General features: G+C 49.4%; 1 protein-coding gene across 1 annotated transcript in view; it reads right to left on the bottom strand.

Moving 5' to 3' along the window:
• Positions 1-13,114: 13,114 nt before the first annotated feature.
• Positions 13,115-23,884, bottom strand: part of LOC125449814 (utrophin-like) — a 222,158-nt gene continuing 211,388 nt past the window's right edge. Inside the window, exon 4 of the mRNA XM_059643077.1 lies at positions 13,115-13,226. Within this exon, the coding sequence (XP_059499060.1) occupies positions 13,184-13,226 (43 nt within the window). The 3' untranslated portion in view covers positions 13,115-13,183. The remainder of the gene's footprint in view (positions 13,227-23,884) is intronic.

The raw sequence follows: 23,884 nt of genomic DNA, 5'->3' as shown, positions 1-23,884 counted from the left end.
CATAATTTCTCTTTCATCAGGCTATGGTGATTCTGTTTGATTAGATTATGATTTTCCAAATGTCCTGCTATTATTTTCTTCATAGTTGATTGCCACACATTTCCAACAATAGATATTAGACTGGTTCGGTTGTAGTTATCTTCTTTTTGCCTCTCTCCTTTTTAAATAGGGACGTCACATCAGCATTTTTCCAGCCCTCAGATGCTTCTCGAGAATCTGAACCTTTTTGGGAAATTACAGTCAATGCATATACCGACTCTGAAGCTCATTGTTTAGAATCTTAGAAAGTCAACCATCACGGCGAAGAGTCCAATCTGCTTTCACTCCATTAGATTGTCTACTGCTACTTCTCTCATGGCAGTGATGGTGTGGTAGTGATGTGTTTAATTACTCCCTGTATTCTTTAGTAATAAGGGGATCCTTGAAGTATCTTCCACTGTAAAGGCTACCCTTTTCTCATTGTCGTTGTTCCTTGATTTAAAAATTAACCTGGCCATCTCAGCCGAGCATATCATTAATGGCATTACCTCTAAAACCTTCTCTGCTAAAGTGTTCAATAGATTGCTACAACCTGAAAGAAGTAATTCTTCCCCTAAATTAATAGGCAACCAATTTGAAAATGTGGCCTCTGGTCGTAAAATCTTTCACAATATTAAGGGAGTGCTGCACTGTCACTGGAGGCCCCAAACCCCACCTCTTCCTCCGGTACATTGATGACTGTATCGGTGCCGCCTCTTGCTCCCCAGAGGAGCTCAAACAGTTCATCCACTTCACCAACACCTTCCACCCCAACCTTCAGTTCACCTGGGCCATCTCCAGCACATCCCTCACCTTCCTGGACCTCTCAGTCTCCATCTCAGGCAACCAGCTTGTAACTGATGTCCATTTCAAGCCTACCGACTCCCACAGCTACCCAGAATACACCTCCTCCCACCCACCATCCTGCAAAAATTCCATCCCCTATTCCCAATTCCTCCGCCTCCGCCGCTTCTGCTCCCACGATAAGACATTCCACTCCCGCACATCCCAGATGTCCAAGTTCTTCAAGGACCGCAACTTGCCCCCCACAGTGATCGAGAACGCCCTTGACCGCATCTCCCATATTTCCCGCAACACATCCCTCACACCCCGCCCCCGCCACAACCGCCCCAAGAGGATCCCCCTCGTTCTCACACACCACCCCACCAACCTCCGGATACAACGTATCATCCTCTGACACTTCCGCCATCTACAATCCGACCTCACCACCCAAGACATTTTTCCATCCCCACCCCTGTCTGCTTTCCGGAGAGACCACTCTCTCCGTGACTCCCTTGTTCGCTCCACACTGCCCTCCAACCCCACCACACCCGACACTTTCCCCTGCAACCGCAGGAAATGCTACGCTTGCCCCCACACCACCTCCCTCACCCCTATCCCAGGCCCCAAGATGACATTCCACATTAAGCAGAGGTTCATCTGCACATCTGCCAATGTGGCATACTGCATCCACTGTACCCGGTGTGGTTTCCTCAACATTGGGGAAACCAAGCGGAGGCTTGGGGACCGCTTTGCAGAACACCTCCGCTCAGTTCGCAACAAACAACTGCACCTCCCAGTCGCAAACCATTTCCACTCCCCCTCCCATTCTTTAGATGACATGGCCATCATGGGCCTCCTGCAGTGCCACAATGATGCCACCCCAAGGTTGCAGTAACAGCAACTCATATTCCGCCTGGGAACCCTGCAGCATAATGGTATCAACGTGGACTTCACCAGTTTCAAAATCTCTCCCACCGCATCCCTAAACCAGCCCAATTCGTCCCCTCCCCCCACTGCACCACACAACCAGCCCAGCTCTTCCCCTTCACCCACTGCATCCCAAAACCAGTCCAACCTGTCTCTGCCTCCCTAACCTGTTCTTCCTCTCACCCATCCCTTCCTCCCACCCCTAGCCGCACCCCCATCTACCTACTAACCTCATCCCACCTCCTTGACCTGTCCGTCTTCCCTGGACTGACCTATCCCCTCCCTACCTCCCCACCTATACTCTCTCCACCTATCTTCTTTTCTCTCCATCTTCAGTCCGCCTCCCCCTCTCTCCCTATTTATTCCAGAACCCTCACCCCATCCCCCTCTCTGATGAAGGGTCTAGGCCCGAAACGTCAGCTTTTGTGCTCCTGAGATGCTGCTTGGCCTGCTGTGTTCATCCAGCCTCACATTTTGTCATCTTGGATTCTCCAGCATCTGCAGTTCCCATTATCTATGGTGATTCTGTTTGATTAGATTCTGATTTTCCAAATGTCCTGCTATTATTTTCTTCATAGTTGATTGCCACATATTTCCAACAATAGATGTTAGACTGGTTCGGTTGTAGTTATCTTCTTTTTGCCTCTCTCCTTTTTAAATAGGTCTGTCACATCGGCAGTTTTCCAGCCCTCAGATGCTTCTCTAGAATCTAAACCTTTTTGGGAAATTACAATCAACGCAGACACCGACTCTGAAGCTCATTGTTTAGAATCTTAGAAAGTCAACCATTACGGCAAAGAGTCTAATCTGCTTTCACTCCATTAGATTGTCTACTGCTACTTCTCTAATGGTAGTGAAGGTGTGGTAGTGATGTGTTTAATTCCTCCCTGTATTCTTTAGTAATAAGGGGATCCTTGAAGTATCTTCCACTGTAAAGGCTACCCTTTTCTCATTGTCGTTGTTCCTTGATTTAAAAATTAACCTGGCCGTTACAGCCTAGCATACGATTAATGGCATTACCTCTAAAACCTTCTTGGCTAAAGTGTTCAATAGAGTGCTACAACCTGAAAGAAGTAATTCTTCCCTGAATTAATAGGCAACCAATTTGAAAATGTGGCCTCTGGTCGTAAAATCTTTCACAAATGGGAGTAATCTCTACGGATATACACTATCAAGCCTCTTTAGAATCTTACATGTTGAAAAAATAAAATTTTTTAATCTTATAAACGCCAATGAACGTAGTCCCAGCCTGCCCAACTTTCCTAAGCATAGCAATCCCCTACGCCATTTCCGAAATCAACCCAGTCAACATGAGGTGTATGGCATCCGCGGCATTCGCTCTGTGGCCGTACATGACTTGTCAGTTACCATCCTGCTGCTACGACTCTACTTCTATTTACGATGCAGTCCTCTGTCCATCCGAACAAACTACCCTTGAACACATGGGCTCTTTTCATTTGAGACACCTTATGAGCTGTACCTTATCAAATGCTTTGTTGAAATCTCAATGTACCATATCAACTGGTGGTCCTTCATCAGTAATGTTTGTTTCCTTCTCAAAGCACTGTAGCAAGTTTGTCAAGTATTATTTCCCCTTTATAAAAGGATGTTAACTCTGTAGGATGTTATAGCACACTAAGTACCCTGTTATTTCATCTTTCATTGCCGGCATGAACATCTACCCAGGTTGATCTAAATTGGCAATACTGGCTTACTATTTTGTCGAAGTATCTTTGTAATAATGGTGTTATGTTCACAATCTTTCAATCCTCTGAGAATTTTCCACAATCTAAGGATTCTTGGAAGATTATCATCAGTGCCTCCATTGTATCTGTAGCTGCATTGTTCAACATGAGAGGATACAACTCATGATACCCCTTGGATATTTTCTCTACTGATTGGAGTCATGTTTGGAATTCTGTGCAGTGACATTCACTTTTAACAGTTTGCTAAATACTACCAGGAACAGAAATTGTCATCCAGCTGCAACTAAACTAAAGCTTTCAGCACAGAAGGAAGTCTTTCAATTCATTATGAACCTAATAACTCCTGTAAAGGGCAATACAATTTGCCTCAGTCCATAAATGTTCTTCCTCCAACATCCTGAGATGCATCATCTGTATTTCTTCAAATTTACCACAGATTCTGTTTCAATCATCCTTTCAGCAATACGCATGACAACAATTCGGCATTCTTAGTCCCCCTGTAGCCTCCGTTGCACATGTGCATTGTTAGCTGATTATTTATTTGTGTGCCTGCTTTTTTGCTCGAATGGATAAAGGTAAATTTCTGTTCTTTTGTCATCAGAGCTATTGCCTCCTCACTCTCATCTTCCTTGTTTTATCCTGTGCTGGAATATTTAATTTGTTGACATATCTGAAATATGTGGTTGAATGGATTGGGTTTTGTAACATTGCATTCCCCATAGACCATCTACTGATACTGTTGCTTGTTCTAACAGTTATTATCTTGCAGAGTGGAAAATGCAGTTTGAAAGCAATGGAACATTATCGATGAAGAAGTTGATGCATAAATTGCTGCGATCTTCCAAACTACAAACTCACCTTCAATTCTTTCTCGGTCAGAGCATTGTGCCGGCGCAAATGAATCGTGTTCTCAATGGGACTTCCAAAACCATGGAATTGAATTTGCATATTGATTTCTTCTTCCCTCTTCAGAAATGCAAAGTAGTATCGTGATGAAGCTTCCAAGGCGATGATTGTGTCCTTCAATGAACGGAAAAGTGACTCTTAGATTCATGAAAATATTTCACTACTTCTATAGACATGAAAGGCAAACATTCTCCCTGCATATGACCCAGTCTCATTTTATCGTATCTTTCTGATTTTACATGCCACGGGATAATCATTGCAGTGTAACGGAAATGTTGATCATGGAAATTTATCACTGTTTTCATAAATAATGGCAAATTTTCAACATCTTGCAATTGTATGAAGGCTCAGTCTCATCACAACTCGCCTGCTGCACAAAGACATTCTTGCACTGCTTTGAATGTTAGGGCTGAAACAAAACACAATCATGACACAAATGCATCAACACCCCACTTTTAACAGGATCTGATATCCTTGCCAGGCACTGGAGGGGTTGCGGAGACTGGTGAGTGGATAAAGTCGTTCCTCTGTTCAAGCAGGAAAACGGGGACTTTCCAGGAAACTACAGACTGGTGAGTGTCTCATGTCTCAAAGGTATGGGCTAATAAGGGACAGCCAGCATGGCATTATGCGGGGCAGGTTATGTCTTACCAAGTCAGTTGAAGTTTTCAAGGAGGTGACAAGTGTGATCAATTAGGGTAGAACAATTGATAACATATACATGGATTTTACGAAGGTTTTCAACAAGGTCCCTCATGGTATGCTCATCCAGAAGATTAAGATCCATGAGATCCGTGGACTTGGCCTGCCCATATAAGGCAGATGGTAGCGGTGGAAGGCTAACAAAGAGAACACAGTATAGGGCTGGAGGAACACAGCAGGCCAGGCAGCATCAACAATGTCAGCTTTCCTGTTCCTCTGATCCTGCCTGACCTGCTGCGTTCCTCCAGCTCCACACTTGGTCATCTCTGATTCCAGCATCTACAGTTCTTGCCGTCTCAGTGGTGGAAAGCTGTTTTTCTGGCTGCAGCTCAGTGACGAGTGGTGTTCCGCATCGATGTGACTTCTGCTGTTTGTGATATATGTAAATGACTTGGTTGCAAATGTAGATGGGGGATTACTAAGTTTGCAGATGATATAAGGACCAGTGGACTTGTGGACAGCATGGAAGGTTGTCAAAGGACACAGCAAGATACAGACCAATTGCAAACACGAGCGGAGAAATGGCCGATGGAATTTAATCTGGGCAGGCATGAGGTGTTGCATTTTAGGAGACCAAGTGTGAAGGAAAGGGATACACAGTTAATGGCAGGACCCCAAACAGCAGTGATGTCCAGAGGGATCTTGGGGTCCTAGACCATAACTCCCTGACAGTAGCCACACAAGTAGATAGGGTGGTCAAGAAGGCATATCGCATGCTTGCCTTTATTCATAGGGGAACTCAGTGCAAGAGTCAGGATGTCACATTGCAGCTTTACAAGACTTTGGTGAGACCACACAGAGTATTGCATTCAATTCTGGCCGCCACATTACACTAAGGACGTGCAGGCTTTGGACAGGGTGCAGAAGAGATTTACCAGCATGCTGACTGGAATAGAGGGTATGAACGAGAGGGAGAAGCTGGAAAAACTCTTCGTTTTCTCTGGAGCAGTAGAAGCTGAGGGCAGGCTTGATAGAAGTCCATAAAATTAGGAGATACATAAATACAGCTAACGGTCAGAAAATTTCTCCCCCGGAGTTGAAGTGTCCACTATTAGGGGGCATGCATTTCAGCTGAGAGGGGGTAAGTTCAAAAGAGATGTGAGGGGCAAATATTTCACACTGAGCATGTTAAAAGTGTGGAATACATTGCCCGGGGTGGTAGTGGATGCAGATACGATGAAAGCATTTAAAAGTGACTTTTAGTTAAGTGCACGAATATGCAAGGAATGGAGGATCATGGATCAAGGACAGGCAGAAGGGATTATTTCATTTGTTGTCATGTTTGGCCCAACATGGTGGGCCAAAGGGCACATTCCTGTTGCTGTCGTGTTCCAAGTTTTATGCTCACCTGTGTCATGATTGCAAAAAGTAGGATTGGGAAGAATTTTTGAGAAGCGTTTGTGAACATTATTTCATGTAAGGACAAATGGGATAAGGATTAGGTGACACAGCACAATCAGATCTTGGAGCCCATGATGAATCATAGGGACCTCACAAGCACCAATGATCAGAGGGATCTCAGGATCTTGATGTGCATGCCTGTTGATCCCCCAATGTAATGGACCAGGTCGTTGAAGTGGTTTGGAAGGCAGATTGGATACTTGTCTTTATTAGACTTAATATTAAGTGGTAGAGTTTCAGAATAGGCAGGGTATGTACAACACTGTTGGGCCGAACCAACATTAAGTCAACGATGAGAAAATACAGTGAGACTTGGACAACGATCAGGCTTGGCCTGATAAAGGATAAGTTACATTTGCACCATACAAGTGCAAAGCAGCAATCAGCTCCAACAAGAGAGAATATGACCATATCAAAAAAATTCCATGTCCTTACCCTCACATCATCGTTACATTTTTTTTGATGTGCAAGTGCAATCCAAGCCATGCAAGGCTATGGGCCAGGTGTTGGAAATGAGGTCAGAACAATTCAGTGCTTGCCCTTGACTGTTAGAATCTGTCAGCTTATAATGTATTTCTCCTGTATTGTAGACTACTGAGGTGCTTAGCTATCCACTAAACCAAGGTTAACACTGATCTAAAACTAAACTGGGTCAGTTATATAATCAGCAGTAGCCAGGTCCAAAGTGCAAACCACCCTGCTGTGGCACAGAGTGAGGCAAATCCAAGTGAGCGAGTGTGGTTGGAGACTCATTCGTTGGGCGCATAGATTCTGTCGCCACATTTGAGACACCAGGGCTGCGTGTTGCTTCCCTGGTGCAAGGTCAAGGACATCTCTGATTGGTTGCAACAAATTCTTAAAGGGGAGGGTGAGCAGCCAGAGGCCACGGGGCACGTTGGTACCAATGACATAGGCAGAAAGAGGGATGACATCCTGCGGACTATGTACAAGGAGTTAGCAAAGAGGCTGAAAGGCAGGACCGAGAGGGTAATAATTTATGGGTTGCCATGAGTGCCACGTGTGAGTGAGCTAAGTCATAGAAAGATAGGTGAGATGAATGCATGGTGAAGGAGCTGGCACAGGGGGCAGGGTTTCCGGTTCATGGATAATTGGGACCGTTTCTGAGCAAGGGGTGACCTGTCTAAGAGGGATGGGAGGCAAGACGCTGTGAGCGGGTCAGGACAGAGGGGACAAGTCGTTGTGAGCGGGTTACGACGGAGGGAACAAGTGCCTGTGAGCAGGTCAGGAAGGAGGGGCAAATCGCTGTGAGCGGGTCGGGGCTGCGGGGGCCAGCCGCTGTGAGTGGACAGCGCTGCGGGGGCCAGTCCCTGTGAGCGGGACAGCGCTGCGGGGGCCAGTCCCTGTGAGTGGGACAGGGCTGCGGGACCAGTCCCTGTGAGCGGGTCAGGGCACAGGGGGCCAGCCGCAGTGAGAGCGACAGGACTGCGGGGGCCAGTTGCTGTCAGCTGGACAGGGCTACAGCGGCCAGTCCCTGAGAGCGCGACAGGACTGCAGGGGGCAAATCGCTGTGAGCCGGTCAGGCCTGCGGGGGCCAGCCGCTGTGAAGGCGACAGGAATGCGGGGGCCAGTCCCTGTGAGCGGGTCAGGGCTGCAGCGGCAAGTCGCTGTCAGCGGGACAGGGCGGCGGGGGGCAAGTCGCTGTGAGCGGGTCAGGGCTGTGGGGGGCAAGTCGCTTTGAGCGGATCAGGGCTGCGGGGGCCAGCCGCTGTGAACGGGTCTGGGCTGCGGGGGCCAGTACCTGTGAGCGCGAAAGGACTGCAGGGGGCAAATCACTGTGAGTGGGTCAGGACTGCGAGGGCCGGTCCCTGTGAGCAGGTCAGGGCTGCGGGGCCAGTCCCTGTGAGCGGGTCAGGGCTGCGGGGGCCAGTCCCTGTGAGCGGGTCAGGGCTGCGGGGGCCAGTCCCTGTGAGCGGGTCAGGGCTGCGGGGGCAAGTCGCTGTGAGCGGGTCAGGGCTGCGGGGGCCAGTACCTGTTAGCGGGTCAGCGCTGCGGGGGCCAGTCCCTGTGAGCAGGTCGGACTGCAGGGGGACAGTCCCGGTGAGCGGGTCAGGGCTGCGGGGGAAAATCGCTGTGACCGGGAGAGGGCTGCGGGGGCCAGACCCCGTGCGCGGGTCAGGGCTGCGGGGGCCAGTCCCTGTGAGCGGCTCAGGGCTGCGGGGACCAGTCGCTGTGAGCGGCTCAGGGCTGCGGGGGCAAGTCCCTGTCAGCGGGACAGGACTGCAGGGGGCAAATTGGTGTGAGCGGGTCAGGGCTGCGGGGGCAAATCGCTGTGAGCGGGTCAGGACTGCAGCGGGGCAGTCCCTGTGAGCGGGTCAGGACTGCAGGGGGCCAGTCCCTGTCAGCGGGACAGGGCTGCGGGGGACAGTCCCTGTCAGCGGGACAGGGCTGCAGAGGACAAATCGCTGTGAGCACGTCAAGGCAGCGGCGGCCTGTCCCTGTGAGCAGGTCAGGACTGCAGGGGGCCAGTACCTGAGAGCAGGTCACAGCTCCGGCTGCCAGTCCCTGTGAGCAGGTCAGGGCTGCGGGGGCCAGTCCCTGTGAGCGGGTCAGGGCTGTGGGGGCCAGTCCCTGTGAGCAGGTCAGGACTGCAGGGGGACAGACCCTGTCAGCGGGACAGGACTGCAGGGGGCAAATCGCTGTGAGCGGGTCAGGGCTGCGGGGGCAAGTCCATGTCAGTGGGACAGGACTGCAGGGGGGAAATCGGTGTGAGCGGGTCAGGACTGCAGGGGGTCAGTCCATGTGAGCGGGTCAGGGCAGCGGGGGCCAGTCCCTGTGAGCGCAACAGGACTGCAGGGGGCAAATTGCTGTGAGCAGGTCTGGGCTGCGGGGGCCAGTCCCTGTGAGCGGGTCAGGGCTGAGGAGGCCAGTTGCTGTCAGCTGGACAGGGCTGCAGGGGCCAGTCCCTGAGAGCGCGACAAGACTGCAGGGGGCAAATCGTTCTGAGCCGGTCAGGCCTGCGGGGGCCAGCTGCTCTGAGATCGACAGGAATGCTGGGGCAAGTCGCTGTGAGCGGGTCAGGGCTGCGGGGGGCAAGTCGCTGTGAGCGGATCAGGGCTGCGGGAGCCAGTCGCTATGAGCAGGTCAGGCCTGCGGGGGCCAGGACCTGTTAGTGGGTCAGGGCTGCGGGGGCCAGTCCCTGTGAGCGCGAAATGACTGCAGGGGGCAAATCGCTGTGAGCGGGATAGGGCAGCGGGGGCCAGTCCCTGTGAGCGGGTCAGGGCTGCGGGGGCCAGTCCCTGTGCAGGGGTCAGGGCTGCGGGGGCCAGTCCCTGTGAGCGGGTCAGGGCTGCGGGGGCAAGACCCTCTGAGCGCAACAGGACTGCAGGGGGCAAATCGCTGTGAGCGGGTCAGGGCAGCGGGAGCCAGTCCCTGTGAGCGGGTCAGGGCTGAGGGGGCCAGTTGCTGTCAGCTGGACAGGGCTGCAGGGGGCATATCGCTGTGAGCGGGTCAGGGCAGCGGGAGCCAGTCCCTGTGAGCCGGTCAGGCCTGCGGAGACCAGCTGCTGTGAGAGCGACAGCAATGCGGGGGCCAGTCCATGTGAGCGGGTCAGGGCTGAGGGGGCCAGTCCCTGTCAGCGGGACAGGGCTGAGGGGGCCAGTCCCTGTCTGCGCGACAGAGCTTCGGGGGCCGGACGCTGTCAGCGCGACAGGGCTGCGGGGCCGGACCCCGTGAGCGGGTCTGGGCTGCGGGGGCCTGCCCCCGTGAGCGGGTCAGGGCTGCGGGGGCCACCCCCGTGAGCGGGCCAGGGCTGCGGGGGCCGGCCCCCGTCAGTAGGACAGGACAGAGTGGGGGAAGTCACTGTGTGCGCGACAGGACTGCAGGGGACAAGTCGCTGTGAGCGGTTCCCAGCTGCGGGGGCCAGTACCTGTGAGCAGGTCAGGGCTGCGGGGGCAAGTTGCTGTGAGCACGACAGGACTGGAGGGGGCAAGTCGCTGTGAGCGGGTCAGGGCTGATGGGGCCAGTCACTGTGAGCGCGACAGGGCTGCGGCGGCCAGTACCTGTGAGCGGGACAGGACCGAGGGAGCAAGTCGCTGTGAGCGGGTCAGGGCTGCGGGGGGCAAAGCACTCTGAGCGGGACAGGGCTGCGGGGGCCAGTCCCTGTCAGCGCGACAGGGCTGCGGGGGCCAGTCCCTGTCAGCGCGACAGGGCTGCGGGGGCCAGACCGGGAGCGGTTCAGGGCTGCGGGGGCCAGTCCCAGTGAGCGGGTCAGGGCTGCAGAGGCCAGTCCCTGTGAGCGGGTCAGGGCTGCGGGGGGCAAGTCGCTGTGAGCGGGTCAGGGCTGCGGGGGGCAATACGCTGTGAGCGGGACAGGGCTGCGGGGGCAAGTCGCTGTCAGCGGGCCACGGGTGCCGGGGGGCAGTACGCTGCGAGCGGCTCCGGGCTGCGGTGGCCAGTCCCTGTTAGCGGGACACGGCTGCGGGGTTCAGTCCCTGTGAGTGGGTCAGGGCTGCGGGGGGCCAGTCCCTGTGAGCGGGACACGGCTGCCGGGGGGCAGTCCCTGTGAGCGGGACACGGCTGCCGGGGGGCAGTCCCTGTGAGCGGGACAGGGCTGCGGGGGCCAGTCCCTGTGAGCGGGTCAGGGCTGCGGGGCCCAGTCCCAGTGAGCGGGTCTGGGCTGCAGTGGCCAGTCCCTGTGAGCGGATCAGGGCTGCGGGACCCAGTCACTGTGAGCGGGACAGGGCTGCGGGGCCCAGTCCGCTGTCAGCGGGACACGGCGGCGGGGGGCAGTATGCTGTGAGCGGAACAGGGCTGCGGGGCCCAGTCCCTGTGAGCGGGACAGGGCTGGGGGACACAGTCCCTGTCAGAGGGACAGGGCTGCAGGGGCAAGCCGCTGTGAGCGGGTCAGGGCTTCGGGGCCCAGGCCGCTGTGAGCGGGTCAGGGCTGCGGGGCCCAGTCCCTGTCAGCGGGTCAGGGCAGCGGGGGCAGGCCGCTGTGAGCGGGTCAAGGCGCAGGGGTCAGGCCACTGTGCGCGGGACAGGGCTGCGGGGCCCAGGCCGCGGTGAGCGGGGTCAGGGCTCCGGGGCCCAGGCCACTGCGAGCGGGTCAGGGAGGCGGGGCCCAGTCCCTGTCAGCGGGACAGGGCTGCGGGGGCCAGTCCGGGAGCGGGTCAGCGCTGCGGGGGCCAGTCCCTGTGAGCGGGTCAGGGCTGCGGGGGCCAGTCCGTGTGAGGGGGTCAGGGCTGCGGGGGCAGGCCACTGTAAGCAGGTCAGGGCGGCGGGGGCAGGTTGCTGTGAGCGGGTGAGGGCGGCGGGGGCAGGCCGCTGTGAGTGGGACAGGGCTGCGGGACGCAGTCCCTGTGAGCGGTTCAGGGCTGCAGGGGGCAAATCGCTGTGAGCGGGTCAGGACTGTCGGGGGCAAATCGCTGTGAGCGGGTTAGGACTGCGGGGGGCCAGTCCCTGTGAGCGGGAAAGGGCTGCGGGGCCTAGTCCGCTGTGAGCAGGACACGGCTGCAGGGGGCAGTATCTGTGAGCGGGACACAGCTGCTGGGGGCAGTACGCTGTGAGCGGGTCAGGGCTGCGGGGGCCAGTCCCTGTGAGCGGGTCAGGGCTGCGGAGGGTAGTACGCGGTGAGCGGGACCGGACTGCAGGGGGCAAGTCGCTGTAAGGACTGCGGGAGGCAAGTCGCTGTGAGCGGGTCAGGACTGCAGGGGCAAGTTGATCCAGTGAATTCAAATATGAAATTACACGAAAGACAGCAATGAATTTAAAGCATCAAGAGGAAAGGGATTTGGAATCGAGCATTAGTTCGTGGGGATGGAGCAGCGCTTGGAATATTGCCTTCAGTTCTGGTTGCTTCATTACAGGGTGGATGTGGAAGCTTTGGTGAGGGTGTAGAGGATAGTTAGCAGGATGCTGCATGGAATGGATGTCAGGTCTTAGGAGAAAGGGTTCGGGGGCGAGGACTTTTTTCATTGGAGCAAAGAAGAATGAGAGGTGACTTGATTGAGGTATACAAGATGATGAGAGGCATAGCTGGAGTGGATAGTCAGAGATTTTTTCCCAGAGCAGAAATGACTATTACGAGGGGGAGAAATTTTAAGGTGACTGGAGGAAGGAGGAGGGGAGATGTCAGAGCTAAGTTCTTTACACAGAGAGTGGCGGGTGTGTGGAATGCACTGCTGGCAGTGGTAATGGAGTCAAATACATTTAGACTTTTAAGCGACTCTTGGATAGGCACATGAAGGACAGTAAAATGAAGGGTATGCAGGGTAGCTTGATCTTAGTGGGATAATAGGTCGGCACAACATCGTGGGCCAAAGGGCCTGTTCTGTTCTTTGTTCTCTGTTCAGCCAAAGGTTCTTTTCTTTTGAGGAGCGGGTAATTGATTGTCGTTTTTAAAGACAGAACTGGAGGACAGAGAAAGATATCAAGGAAGGTTGCACGTTAGTGACAGTATCAACAAGTCCTCAGCAGATGCACTCTCTGAGTAACTACACTGTTTTGAAGGCGAGAGGACCAATGATATCAGTTAAGCCCCCCTTGTTTTTGTATTGTGTACTTCTGACATATGCGCAAATGGACAACCTCACTCTCCTGCTAAGCTGCAGAATGAATAATGCTGCAATATTTGTCAACTCCCAAATGGGCATTGATACATTAGTAAATCTCACATCAATAAACTTACATCTCAAGGTTCTCACCTTCTAGGACTGTTTGTACTGGGAAATAACCCAAACGAGGATGCTTGGCCAAGTATTTCTTTGATCTGAACTTATTTTTCAGCACCTTGGTGAAATCACGCACATCTTCACCTGATGTTGTCTAAAAATGTAAAATAAATCAAATTTAGTTCAGAATTAACAATGAACCAATCTACTCAACTCACTCTATAATCCATGCTCTCCCTGCTAAATGTCTTTGAAGATGTAAAATTGAAGAGTCTGCAACTCTGAGGGATAAAGTCGGCTATCTTTCTGTAAGATTATGATAAAGTTAGATATGTCTGAATGTGAGTTTCAGACAATTAAGCTTCAGTTTCATAGAGTCAGACAGCATGAAAACAGATCCTTTGGTCCAACCAGTCTATGCTGATCACAATCCCAAACTGAACTAGTTCCACCTGCCTGTGCTTGGCCCATATCTCTCCAAACATTTCTATCATCTTTCTATCTTCTGGCTACAACATCACCTGAGCAGAATTCTCCATCTTGTGGCCAAATACTAGAACTATACAATTAAGTCATTTCAAATGATACACAGATCCAGGATTCACATTAGTGGCCTTTCTGGTTGAACTGCTAATTATTTTAACAATAGTGCATTTTTTGTCCAATTTTGCCATGTAATCCAGTGATCCAAAATTCATCTCATTGGGTTTAATTTTTTTGGTTTTCTGTACTGTGTCAAAGATGAGATCAATACATTGGTGAGAAATTACCTTGGTTTGGAAATTCAAAGTCACTATAGTCCCAGGCGGGACCACAGGGCTGCTCTCACAGTCAAGAGAGATATCTGGAGGTGGTTTAAATTGAAGGTTACCACACCTCAGATGAGGAGACAGGTTGAGAAGGAGACTCCTTCATTGTAACTTCAGACAGTGTAGTATCCCATGCTGTTGGTATCATTCTGAATTACAAACCAGCCAACTGAGCTAACTGGCTCCCAGGCAAAATATAGAATCAGTTTGGGTAGAGATAAGGAACAGCAAAGGAAAGAAGTCACGGCTGTGACAGTTTCAGATTCATAGATCCCCTGACAGAAGATACAGTCCAGGATAGCAGAGAGGCTATAGACCAAGATGTAATGGGATCTTGTCAGCAAGATGTTACAATAAACTGTGAATTCAATTGGCACAGGTAGTCTGGAAGATTCTTTTTTATTCACGGGATGTGGATGTTGCTGGCTAAGCCCAATTACCCTGGAGAAGGTGGTGGTGAGCTGCCTTCTTGAATAACTGCAGTCCTTAGAGCAGTGCTGTTCAGAAAGAAGCTCCAGAATCTTCACTCAATGACTATTAATGAACAGTGATATCGTTCCGAGTCAGGATAGTGTGTGTGGCTTGGAGGGAAACTTGCATGGGGCACTAATTATGCACTAGTGATGATAGAACAGATGTTGAAGGTGGTGGGTGGGGTACCAATCCAACAGGCTGCTTTGTCCCATATGGTTCAAGCTTCCTGAGTGTTGACGGAGCTGCACCAGTCCTGACCAGTGGAGATTACATTCCTGACTTGGGCTTGATAGATGGTGGACAGGGGGCTCATTATTCACTGCAGAATTCTTAACCTCTGACCTGCTCTTGTCGTCACAATAATTATAAGTTTGGTCCAATTCAGTTTCTGGAAACCTGATAAGCCTCAGCATATTGGCAGTAAAGGAGTGTAAGTCATGGGGCAATGGTTAGATTCTCCTTAATGGTGACGTTCATTGCCTGTAACTTGCACAGCACAACTACCACTTGCTTCTCTTCAGCTCAAAACTAGTTATGTTCCGTGGACATGGACTACTTCAGCATCTGAGGAGCTATGAGTGGTGCTGAACATTGCACAATCAACTGAGAACATCCCCACGTACGACCTTCTGACGGAGGGATGGCATTTGATCAAATAGTTGAAGATGGTTGAGCTCAGGGCACAAATTTACGTAACCCCCGCAGTGATGCTTTGGAGTTGGGGCAACTGACTTCCAACAACCACAACCACTTCCTTTATGGTAAGGTTCCAGCCGGCAGAGGGTTTTTCACCTGATTCTTACTGACTGCAGCTTTGCGACGGCTCCTTGATGTCATATTTGGTTGAATGGCACCTTGATGTTAAGAGCAGTTATCTACCCCTCAGCATATATTCACAGAATGCATTTGGAGTCTTAAAACTGTACCACTGGAACCAAGCAGGGATTAAGATATTTTAGACCTGATAGTACGTTTTGAGATACAACTCATCAATAGTATAGGATTCTCTGGGTAAGAATGATCAGGATGTGGTAGAATTTTACATCAAGGACGAGGTTGAGAATTCGGTCTGAAACTGTTTAATATCTTAAACTTTCATTGAAGATAATTCAGGAGTAGAAAGGCAGAGTTGAACTGGGAAAATAGTTTAAAAGGTAAGACCATACAGAAACAATGGCAGATGTTTCAGGGGATATTTCATAACTCTGAACAAAAATATTGTCAATTTAGAATGAAAGGATGTACAGCTAGAATGCACCATGGTGCCATCTGTTGCTATCTAAGAAAGTTAAAGATAGTATAAATTGAAAGAAAGATTGGAAAATTGTGGAACTGGAAATATTTCAGATGTGAACAAAAGATGACCAAAGTAATAATGAGGGAGACATTAATATAAATACAGTAAAGGCTTCCACAAGTGTATCAAAAGGAAAAGAGTAAAGGCAGTGAATAATGGCTCATGAGAGGGTGAGACTGGGGAATTCATGATGGGAAATGAGGGTAATGGCACAAGCTTTGAACCAATATTTTCTATCTGATTTCACAGTAGAAAACATACAAAAAATATCAATGGGCGAAAAGTAGGGAGCGAAAGGGAGAAGGAAATCCTCAAGGAAACATTGAGGAAAACTGAGAAGACGAAGTTAACAGGTTCCCTGGACCTAAAGACTTGGATCCCAGGTATGCAAAGAGTCCAACCCCACATTGTACCATCAGAGCTTTATTTCTTTTAATAATACTCCATAAACTTCAACCCCTAATTACTAGCTCCCATATTTATACAACCAACTCACACTCAATTCATCCTCAATTAATACAGACATAAAACCTGTTCCCTCACTTCGTTAGTTCTCAGGCATCCCTTCAGACTAAATTAGATGATAACATGGAGGATTATAAGAGTTGACTGCAGAGATGAGATTAAATTAGGTTCCCTACAGTGTGGAAACAGGTCCGTCAGCCCAACAAGTCCACATCGCCCCTTGCAGCATCCCACCCCACCCCTATAACCCAAACACCACTGTACACGATGGGCAATTCAGCATGGCCGATCCACCTAGCCTGCACATCTTTGGACTGCGGGAGGAAATTGGAGCACATGGAGCAAACCCATGCAGACACAGGGAGAATGTGCAAACTCCGCACAGACAGTTACCCAAGGCTGGAGTCGAACCCGGGCCCGGCGCTGTGAGGCTGAAGAGCTAACCACTGAGTCACCGTGCTGCCCAAATGGATGTATTGGCTGTAATCTTTTCTAGATTGTGGGAAGATCCCAGCAGAATGCAGCGAAGTACGATTTACTTCGTCTAAAGTTTGTCATTGGGAAATTGCTAGAATTTATTATTGAGAAGGCAGCAGCAAACCATTTAGATCATATTCAGGCAGATTTGATAAGTTAAGTGAAAAGGATAAATTTAAAAATATGGTGAATCCATTTGAGTTTCTACTTCAAGGAATTCTAATTCTTCAACAAACCGGGTCGTTGAAGTGAAATTAGCAGATGTCGTTAATTTGGATTTCCAAAAGGCGTACATGAAGCACAAAAATTTAGCTTCTATGCACAGCATGTATTTTAGAAGGCACGTGAGGTGCAAATCTTTATTTCAAGGAGGGAAGGAGTGGAAATCTTTCCACACAAGACATTGGTGACGCCACGCAAGGAGCACAGTGTACAGTTTTGGTCTATTAAGCGAGGATATGCTTACAACAGCAGTTCTCAGAACGTTCATGATGTTAATTCCAGGGGTAAAAAGGGTTATTTTGTGCAGAGTGAACTGGACCATGTTCAGGCTCAGCTGATAACATGCTGGGTCAAAATCCAAAATTCCCTCCCTAATGACATTGTATCTACCAACAGCAAATGTACTTTCAGCAGTTCAAGAAGGAAACTAACTGCTACCTTCTCAAGGGCAACGAGGGACAGTTGTGCTTCAGACCTCAAATGCCCGTTCTCATTTAGAAAATAATCTACGCCTCCATTTTTCCTACCAAAGCACATAACCTCACAGTGTCCCACACAGTCTCTGTCTGCCACTTCTTTGCCCAGTCTCCGAGCCTATGTAAGTCCTTCTTCAACTTCCTCACTGCTATCTGTCCCTCCATCTGTCACTGTGTCGACTGTAAACTCAGCAACAATGTCTCAGTTGCTTCGTACATATCATTAAGGTATTACGTGAACTGTTGTGGTCCCAACACTGATCCCTGCAGGACTCCACTAGTCACCAGCTGCCATCCTGTAAAAGACCCCTTTATCTACACTCTCTGCCTTCTGACAGTCAGCCAATGCTCTATCTATGGCAGTACCTTGCTAAAACACTATGGGCTCTCATCTTATTTGGTACCTTCTCAACAGCGTTCTGGAAATCCAAACAAATCACATTCACTGGCTTCCTTTTGTCTAACTTGCTCACTTTCTACTCAAAGAATTCTAACAGATTTGTCAAGTATAACTTCCCCTTGATGAAGCTGTGCTGATTCAGCCCGATTTTGTCATGTACTTCCAAGGTCTCTGCAATCTCATCCTTAATAATGGACTCTAAAATCTTACCAATGATTGAGGTCAGGATAACTGGCCTATAATTTCCCTTCTTCTGCCTCTCTCTTTTCATAAACAGGGGTGTTGCTTTAGCCATTTTCCAAATCCCTGAGATCCTCCCTATCTCCAGTGATTCCTGAAAGATCAGCACTAATGCCTCAACAATTTCCTCAGCTATCTCCTTCAGAACTCTGCAGTACAGTCCATCTGGTCCAGGGGTGATTGGTCCACCTTCAGACTTTTCTGCTTCCCGAGCACCTTTTCCTTAGTTATGGCTATGAAATTCACCACTGCCCCTAACTCTCAAAGTTCTAGTATGCGATTGGTGTTTTCCACCATGAAGACTGATACAAAGTACCTGTTCAGTTCCTCTTCCATTTCTTCGTTCCTCATACTGATTCTTCAGCCTCCTTTTCCAGTGATCTACTGCTACTTTTTAATGTCAGTTGCAATACTGGTCGAAGACGATATCACAGCTGTACTGAAGGAGGGACCCATGGAGGGCTCAAGCATTGAGGCAATATGGGTAGAACTCAGAAATAGGAAGGATGCAGTAACAATGCTGGGGCTGTACTACAGGCCTCCCAACAGCGAGCGTGAGATAGAGGTACAAATATGTAAACAGATAATGGAAAGGTGTTGGAGAAACAGGGTGGTGGTGATGGGAGATTTTAATTATCCCAACATTGACTGGGATTCACTCAGAACTAGGGGGCAAGATGGAGCAGGATTTGTAAGGTGTGTCCAGGAGGGTTTTCAAGAGCAGTGTGTATGTAGTCCAACTCGGGAAGGGGCCATACTGGACCTGGTGCTGGGGAATGAACCCAGCCAGATGGTTGAAATTACAGCAGGGAGTGACTTTGGAAATAGCGACCACAATTCCCTAAGTTTTACAATACTCATCGACAAGGATGGCAGTGGTCCTAAAGGAAGAGTTCTAAACTGGGGGAAGGCCAACTATACCAAGATTTGGCAGCATCTGGGGAATTTAGATTGGGAGAAACTGTTTGAAGGTAAATCCACATTTGATATGTGGGAGGCTTTTAAAGAGAGTTTGATTAGCGTGCAGGACATGTTCCTGTGAAAATGAGGAACAGAAAAGGCAAGATGAGGGAACCATGGGTGACAGATGAAATTGTGAGACTAGCCAAGAGGAAAAAGGAAGCATAGATTAGGTCCAGGCGACTGAAGAGAGATGAATCTTTGGAAGAACACGGGGAATTTCGAGCGCATCTGAAACGAGGGATGAAGAAGGCTAAGAGAAGACATGAGATATTGCTGGCAAACATGGTTAAGGAAAATCCCAAAGCCTTTTATTCATATATAAAGAGCAAGAGGGTAACTAGAGGGAGGATTGGCCCACTTAAGGACAAAGAAGCAACGTTATGCACTGAGTCAGAGAAAATGGGTGACATTCTTAACAGAGATAATGGGAACTGCAGATGCTGGAGAATTCCAAGATAATACAATGTGAGGCTGGATGAACACAGCAGGCCAAGCAGCATCTCAGGAGCACAAACGCTCCTGAGATGCTGCTTGGCCTGCTGTGTTCATCCAGCCTCACATTGTATTATCTTGACATTCTTAACAAATACTTTGCATCGGTATTCATCAAGGGGAGGGACATGACAGATGGTGATGTGAGGGATAGATGTTTGCTTACTCCAGGTCAAGTTGACACAAGGAAGGATGAAGTGTTGGGTCTCCAAAAAGGCATTAAGGTGGGGATCTATACCAGGTTATTGAGGGAAGCGAGACAGGAAATAGCCGGGGCCTTAACAGATATCTTTGCAGCATCCTTAGACACGGGTGAGGTCCCGGAGGACTGGAGACTTGCTCATGTTGTCGCCTTGTTTAAGAAGGTTAGCAAGGATAACCCAGGTAATTATTGACCAGTGAGCCTGACGTCAGTGGTCGGGAAGCTACTGGAGAAGATACTGAGGGATAGGATCTGTTCCCATTTGGAAGCAAATCAGCTTATCAGTGATAGGCAACATGGTTTTGTGCAGGGAAGGTCATGTCTAACCAACTTAATAGAATTCTTTGACGACGTGACAAAGTTGATTGAAAGGGAAAGGCTGTAGATGTCATTTACATGGACTTCAGTAAGGTGTTTGATAACGTTCCCCATGGCAGGCTGATGGAGAAAGTGAAGTCGCATGGGGTCCAGGGTGTGCTCGCTCGATGGATAAAAAAAAAATGGGCTCGGCAACAGGAGACAGAGAGTAGTGGTAGTAAGGAGTTTCTCAAATTGGAGACCTGTGACCAGTGGTGTTCCACAAGGTTCTGTGCTGGGACCACTGTTGTTTGTGATATACGTAAATGATTTGGAGGAAGGTGTAGGTGGTCTGATCAGCAAGTTTGCAGATGACACTAAGATTGGTGGAGCAGCAGATAGTGAGGGGGACTGTCAGAGATTACAGCAGAATATAGATAGACTGCAGAGTGTGGCAGATAAATGGCAGATGGAGTTCGATCCGGGCAAATGTGAGGTGATGCATTTTGGAAGATCTAATTCAAGGGCGAACTATACAGTAAATGGTAAAGTCCTAGGGAAAATTGATGAACAGAGAGACCTGGGTGTTCAGGTCCATTATTCCCTGGAGGTGGCAAGCCAGGTGAAGAGGGTGGTCAAGAAGGCATACGGCATGCTTTCCTTCATCGGACGGGGTATTGAGTACAAGAGTTGGCAGGTCATGTACTGTTGTATAAGACTTTGGTTCAGTCACATTTAGAGTACTGTGTACGTTACCAAAAGGACGTGGACGCTTTGGGCAGGGTGCAGCGGAGGTTCACCAGGATGTTGCATGGTATGGAGGGTGCTAGCTATGAAGAGAGGTTGAGTAGATTAAGATTATTTTCATGAGAAAGATGGAGATTGGGGATACCTGATTGAGGTCTACAAAATCATGAGGGTAGAGACAGGGTGGATAGCAAGAAGCTTATTCCCCAGAGTGGGGGACTCAATTACTAGGGGTCATGAGTTCAGAGTGAGAGGAGGAAAGTTTAAGGGAGATAGGCGTGGAAAGTTCTATACACAGAGGGTGGTGGGTGCCTGGAACGCGGTGCCAGCGGAGCTGGTAGACGCAGACACATTAGCGTCTTTTCAGATATATCTGGACAGATACCTGCAACAGGTATGAGATTGTTGCTCCCTGTACGGTTGAGGAAAAGGACTGTGGACAGGATGAGCCAGCTGACCATGGCACCGTGGCGCACAAGGTCATTCAAGAGGGGGGGAGCAAAAAGACAGGTAGTTGTTATCAGGGATTCTATAATTAGAGGGACAGATAGTATCCTGTGCAAGCTGCATCGGGCGTCCCGCACGGTGTGTTGCCTGCCCGGTGCCAGGGTGCGAGACATCTCCGACCGGAAAGGATATTGGAGCAGGAGGGGGAAGATCCGGTTGTTGTGGTCCACGTTGGGACTAACATCATAGGCAAAGCTCGGGTAGAGGTCCTGCTCAGGGATTATGAAACACGAGGAAAGAAATTGAAGTACAGGTCCTCAAGGGTCATAATCTCTGGATTACTGCCCGAGCCACGTGCCAATTGGCATCGGGAAAAGAAAGTTAGGGAAGTAAACATGTGGCGAAGGAATTGGTGTGGGAAAGAGGGATTCCATTTCATGGGGCATTGGCATCAGTTTTGGAACCGGGGGGGATCTGTACCATCGGGACAGTCTCCACCTGAACCGATCTGGAACCAGTGTTCCAGCAAAAAAGATGAATAGGGTGGTCAGTAAGACTTTAAACTCGTGAGTCGGGGGGAAGGGAAAGTGAAAGAGACAGGGAGTATGGAGTTAAATGGAAAGATAAGCAACAGGATAGCATGTGTACAGGTGGATTTAAGCTCGAGGCAGACGAGGAATACAGCAAAAAGGAAGGATAACTTAAGGCATCTTGGCATGTCCAACCTCTCTCATATTGATAAGAAAGCTCGCATTAAGACACTTCATCTAAATGCTCTTCGCATTCGCAACAAAGTAGATGAATTAACAGCACAAATCCTCTTGAATGATTATGATGTGGTAGGCAGCACAGAGACATGGTTGCAGGGAGCTCAGGACTGGCAGTTAAACATCCAAGGATTCACAACATATCGAAAAGAGAGGGAGGTGGGCAGAGCGGGTGGGGTTCCCTTGTTCGTTAAGAATGGAATGAGATCTACGGCACTAAATGACATAGGGTCAGAAGATGTGGAGTCTATGTGGGTGGAATTGAGGAACCACAAAGGCAAAAAAAACTATAATGGGAGTTATGTACACACCTCCTAACAGTGATCAGGATGAGGGGCGCAAGATGCACCAAGAAATAAATAGGGCACGTCAGAAAGGCAAGGTCACGGTGATCATGGGGGACTTCAACATGCAGGTGGATTGGGTGAATAATGTTGCTGGTGGATCCAAAGAAAAAGAGTTCATGGAATGTTTGCAGGATGGCTTTTTGGAACAGCTTGTGATGGAGCCCAGAAGGGAACAGGCTATTCTGGACTTGGTGCTATGCACTGAGCCAGACTTTATAAAAGATCTTAAAGTAAGGGAACACTTAGGAGGCAGTGATCATACTATGGGAGAGTTCGGTCTGCAGTTTGAAAGAGAGAAGGCAAAATCGGATGGAATGGTATTCCAGTTAAATAAAGGTAATTACAGGGGCATGAGAGGGGAATTGACGAAGATCGACTGGAAGCAGAGCCTAGCGGGGAAGACAGTAGACCAACAATGGCAGGAGTTTATACGTGTTACTGAGGACAGAGTACAGAGGTTCATGCCAAAGAAAACAAAGATTATCTGGGGTGGGATTAGACAGCCATGGCTGACAAAGGAAGTCAGGAAATATATCAAAGTAAAAGAGACAGCCTATAAAGTGGCCAAGAGCACTGGGAAATCAGAAGATTGGGAAGGCTACTAAAACAGACAGAGGATAACAAAGAGAGCAACAAGGAAGGAGAAGATCATTTTGAAGGTAGGCTAGCTAGTAATATTAGAAATGATAGTCAAAGCTTCATTCAATACACAAGAAACAAATGAGAGGCCAAAGTAGATATTGGGCCGCTCCAAATTGATGCTGGAAGGCTAGTAATGGGAGATCAGGGAATAGCTGAAGAACTCAATAAGTACTTTGCGTCAGTCTTCACAGTGGAAGACATGAGTAGTATGCCAACAATTAGGGAGAGTCAGGGGGCAGAGTTGAGTACGGTAGGCATTTCAAAAGAGAAAGTGCTAGAAAACCTAAAGGGTCTAAAAATTGATAAATCTCCTGGCCCCGATGGGCTACATCCTAGAGTTCTGTGGGAGGTGGCTGAGGAAATCGCGGAGGCATTGGTGGTGATCTTTCAAAAGTCACTGGAGTCAGGGAAAGTCCCAGATGATTGGAAAATTGCTGTTGTAACTCACTTGTTTAAGAAAGGATCAAGGCAAAAGATGGAAAATTACAGGCCAATTAGCCTAACCTCAGTAGTTGGTAAAATTCTAGAATCCATTGTCAAGGATGAGATTTCTAAATTCCTGGAAGTGCAGGGTCAGATTAAAACAAGTCAGCATGGATTTAGTCAGGGGACGTCGTGCCTATTAGAATTCTTTGAAGAGGTAACAAGTATGTTAAACCAGGGAATCCCAGTAGATGTTATCTATCTAGACTTCCAAAAGGCCTTTGATACAGTGCCTCACAGGACGCTGCTGAGCAAGGTGAGGGCCCATGGTGTTCAAGGTGAGCTACTGGCTTGGATTGAGGACTGGCTGTCTGACAGAAGGCAGAGAGTTGGGATAAAAGGCTCTTTTTCAGAATGGCAACCGGTGACGAGCGGTGTCCCGCAGGGTTCAGTGTTGGGGCCACATCTGTTCACCTTATATATTAATGATCTGGATGAAGGAACTGGGGGCATTCTGGCGAAGTTTGCCGATGATACGAAGATAGGTGGACAGTCAGGTCGTACTGAGGAGGTGGGGAAGCTGCAGAAAGATGTAGACAGTTTTGGAGAGTGACCAGGGAAATGG

The sequence above is a fragment of the Stegostoma tigrinum genome, chromosome 47 (genome assembly GCF_030684315.1).
Source record: "Stegostoma tigrinum isolate sSteTig4 chromosome 47, sSteTig4.hap1, whole genome shotgun sequence".
NCBI lineage: Eukaryota > Metazoa > Chordata > Chondrichthyes > Orectolobiformes > Stegostomatidae > Stegostoma > Stegostoma tigrinum.
Note: the sequence above shows the minus strand (reverse complement) of the source record. Positions and strands in the feature narration are given on the sequence as shown.